At 42.2% G+C, this 2,524-nt stretch overlaps 1 protein-coding gene across 1 annotated transcript in view; it reads left to right on the forward strand.

Annotated features, from left to right (window-relative positions):
* The window catches only part of LOC119593921, a 5,498-nt gene extending 4,433 nt beyond the window's left edge, over positions 1–1,065 (forward strand). Inside the window, exon 2 of the mRNA XM_037942937.1 lies at positions 176–1,065. Coding sequence (XP_037798865.1) covers positions 520–822 — 303 coding nt within the window. The 5' untranslated portion in view covers positions 176–519 and the 3' untranslated portion in view covers positions 823–1,065. The remainder of the gene's footprint in view (positions 1–175) is intronic.
* The last annotated feature ends 1,459 nt before the right edge of the window (positions 1,066–2,524 follow it).

The raw sequence follows: 2,524 nt of genomic DNA on the forward strand, positions 1-2,524 counted from the left end.
TACTTGTTTGTGTTGTGCTGTCCGACTGTGACTGTGTATGTTTATTCTTGTATTTATTGAAAAACCATGATAACCCAGGGTTCAGGCAAACTATTAAAGTTATGATGTCATAATTGATCAAGAACTTCAATTATTTCCCTTCAATTACTTCAGCAACTGAATCTTCCTATTTCAGTGAGCTGTGGAGACGCCTCAAATCCAAGCAAGCCAAACTCAAAGATCACGGAAGAGCAGTAGCAGAAGCTCTGAGGGCGGACAAAGTTGATGATGCTCAGCTCCTGTCATGGAAGGTTGTGGATTTTACGAAGAAAGGAGAAAACTTTGGCACATCTGTCAAGAGTGTCGAGGTCAAGTATGCTCTGGAAGGAAATGAAACTTCCTTGTCTTACGTAGCGAAGTTATCTCATACAATGGATATGAAAACCATGGAGAAATTTCTCCTCGTTCTCTTCAAGAAAGAACTTAAGATTCTACAAGGAGATCGCTCCCAAGCTGAACTCCCTCCTGACAGCTGCTGGAATGGCCCCACTGCGCATGCCCAGCTTTTACTTCGGGAGCCTGGAAGAGGAGAAAGAAACGATATTGCTGGAAGACCTTCGACCTCGAGGATTCAAACTCGTTGAGAGTAGAAAGGGCCTGGACGCGGAACACACAACTCTCGTCCTGCAGGAGTTGGGAAGATTCCACGCCGCCTCCGTACTCCTTCAGGCAGAGACACCGGAAGACGACTTGGCTGACATTCACAGCTTCCTTTCATTAGACTTCACAAACTACGATGAAAATGCCGCTGAGACCTTCTTTGGATTCTGCAAGTCCTCATGAGTCACTGGACTGGAAATGCTGCAGAAAGTAGGCGGCTACGAGGTGGCGGAAAAGTGGATCGCGAACAACACTGAAAATTTCATCAGTATCTTCGAGCGTGACATGAAGAGGGAATCGCCATTCGAAGTTCTTTGTCTCGGCGATTGTTGGAATAACAATATTTTTCTCAGGTCTGCAACTTTCTTATTCGTATTGAAAGGGTTAGCTTACTATGTGCAAAAGTTTGCTTAGATTATTTCCAAAGTTAATCTAAAACCTGCTCGTATTGATTATTTATTTTTCACAATTTTTTCCTCCTTTAACTATACTTAAAGTATTAAGAATTTGAAAAGCTTATTGAAATTAGGAAGGTCATTGAGATGACCTATTCACTTTTATTTTTGTGTGGATTATGTTCAAAAAACAATTTCTACAATAACTATTCTCTTAGATATAAAGACGACGGAGTTTTCGAGGAGGTTGCACTGATCGACCTTCAGGCAGTCCGCATTGTCTCTCCTGCGTGCGACCTCTCTTACCTCCTCTTCACCAGCCTGGACGGCGCCGTGAGAAAAGAAAACTTGGACGCCTTCTTGGCCTCCTACCACGCCTCCTTCGCTGACGTGCTGGAGGCCGGGGGGAAGCCGGTGCCGTTCACCCTGTTTTTTCACCACAGCTATGTTTACCAGAAATTATTCCATCGCGTCTAGTTTTGTAGAAGCTCATGATTACTTCAGTTCATTTGAATGGCCACTTCACAGTTCACATAATTATATTTAACATTAATTGCATGCTGTTCACTTTTATTGACATTTTTCTCTTCGTGTTCTCACCCACCGTTCCAATTTTATACCAAAATCATACTTATATTCATACACCAAGATGCACATGTATTGAAAAGTGATAAAAAGTGGCCTGTAATATTTACGTTACCATGAAAATTTATAGAGATCAATATTTTGAAAAAGAATGTTATTATCATGACCCTTCATCGTTTCCGAAATCAAAATCAAATGAGTTAGTTGACGTAAATGAAGTTAGAATAAGGGAGGAGCCAGACGGAAACCTTGTATTTGGCTAATCATTTCCAGCCTGAGGCTTAGGAGATATATGTAAGTATGACAAAATATTGGGTGTAAGTAGAGAAAACCAGGGCAGTAAAGCTGCAAACCGTCAACCGCGACATTTCCTTTTACGTCAAAGGGATTGGGGCGGAATTTTCCGCCCACGAAACGGCTGGTTTTTGGAGGATGTGATTCCCTCTTTGCCGCCGAAAAAGATGGCTCGACTGAACCGTCTTTCCCTCTAGCTTTCTTTTAGGTTGCACCTGTGTATCCTGCTTTCTTAGTTCTATCCTTCTTTTATGACTCTTTCTTTATCTTTCACTCTCACCCAACCTCGGTCCTTTGAGGTTCAAATGTCAAACAGTATGCTTCATGGTCCGGAGGTTGACATTGGATTTGCACCGTGAATGCCTACGCCCAGTCTGCCTCTATCCTGCCCTCACCCCCATAGGACTCTTGACAGACTTTTCTTCATATATCCTTCTCCTTATTTTCTTGTTTATTGCTCCTTTTATTGCTCCAAAGTAAGAGGAACTATGAAACATGCCTCGCGGGTCGCAGATAATTGAAAATCCCAAGCATACTTTATTTCTAGTGTGCATATGAGGGGTTAAGTCTTGGTTGTGTTCATACTAATACTCTACCAAATACACACACAC

Source organism: Penaeus monodon, chromosome 33 (assembly GCF_015228065.2).
Source record: "Penaeus monodon isolate SGIC_2016 chromosome 33, NSTDA_Pmon_1, whole genome shotgun sequence".
Lineage (NCBI taxonomy): Eukaryota > Metazoa > Arthropoda > Malacostraca > Decapoda > Penaeidae > Penaeus > Penaeus monodon.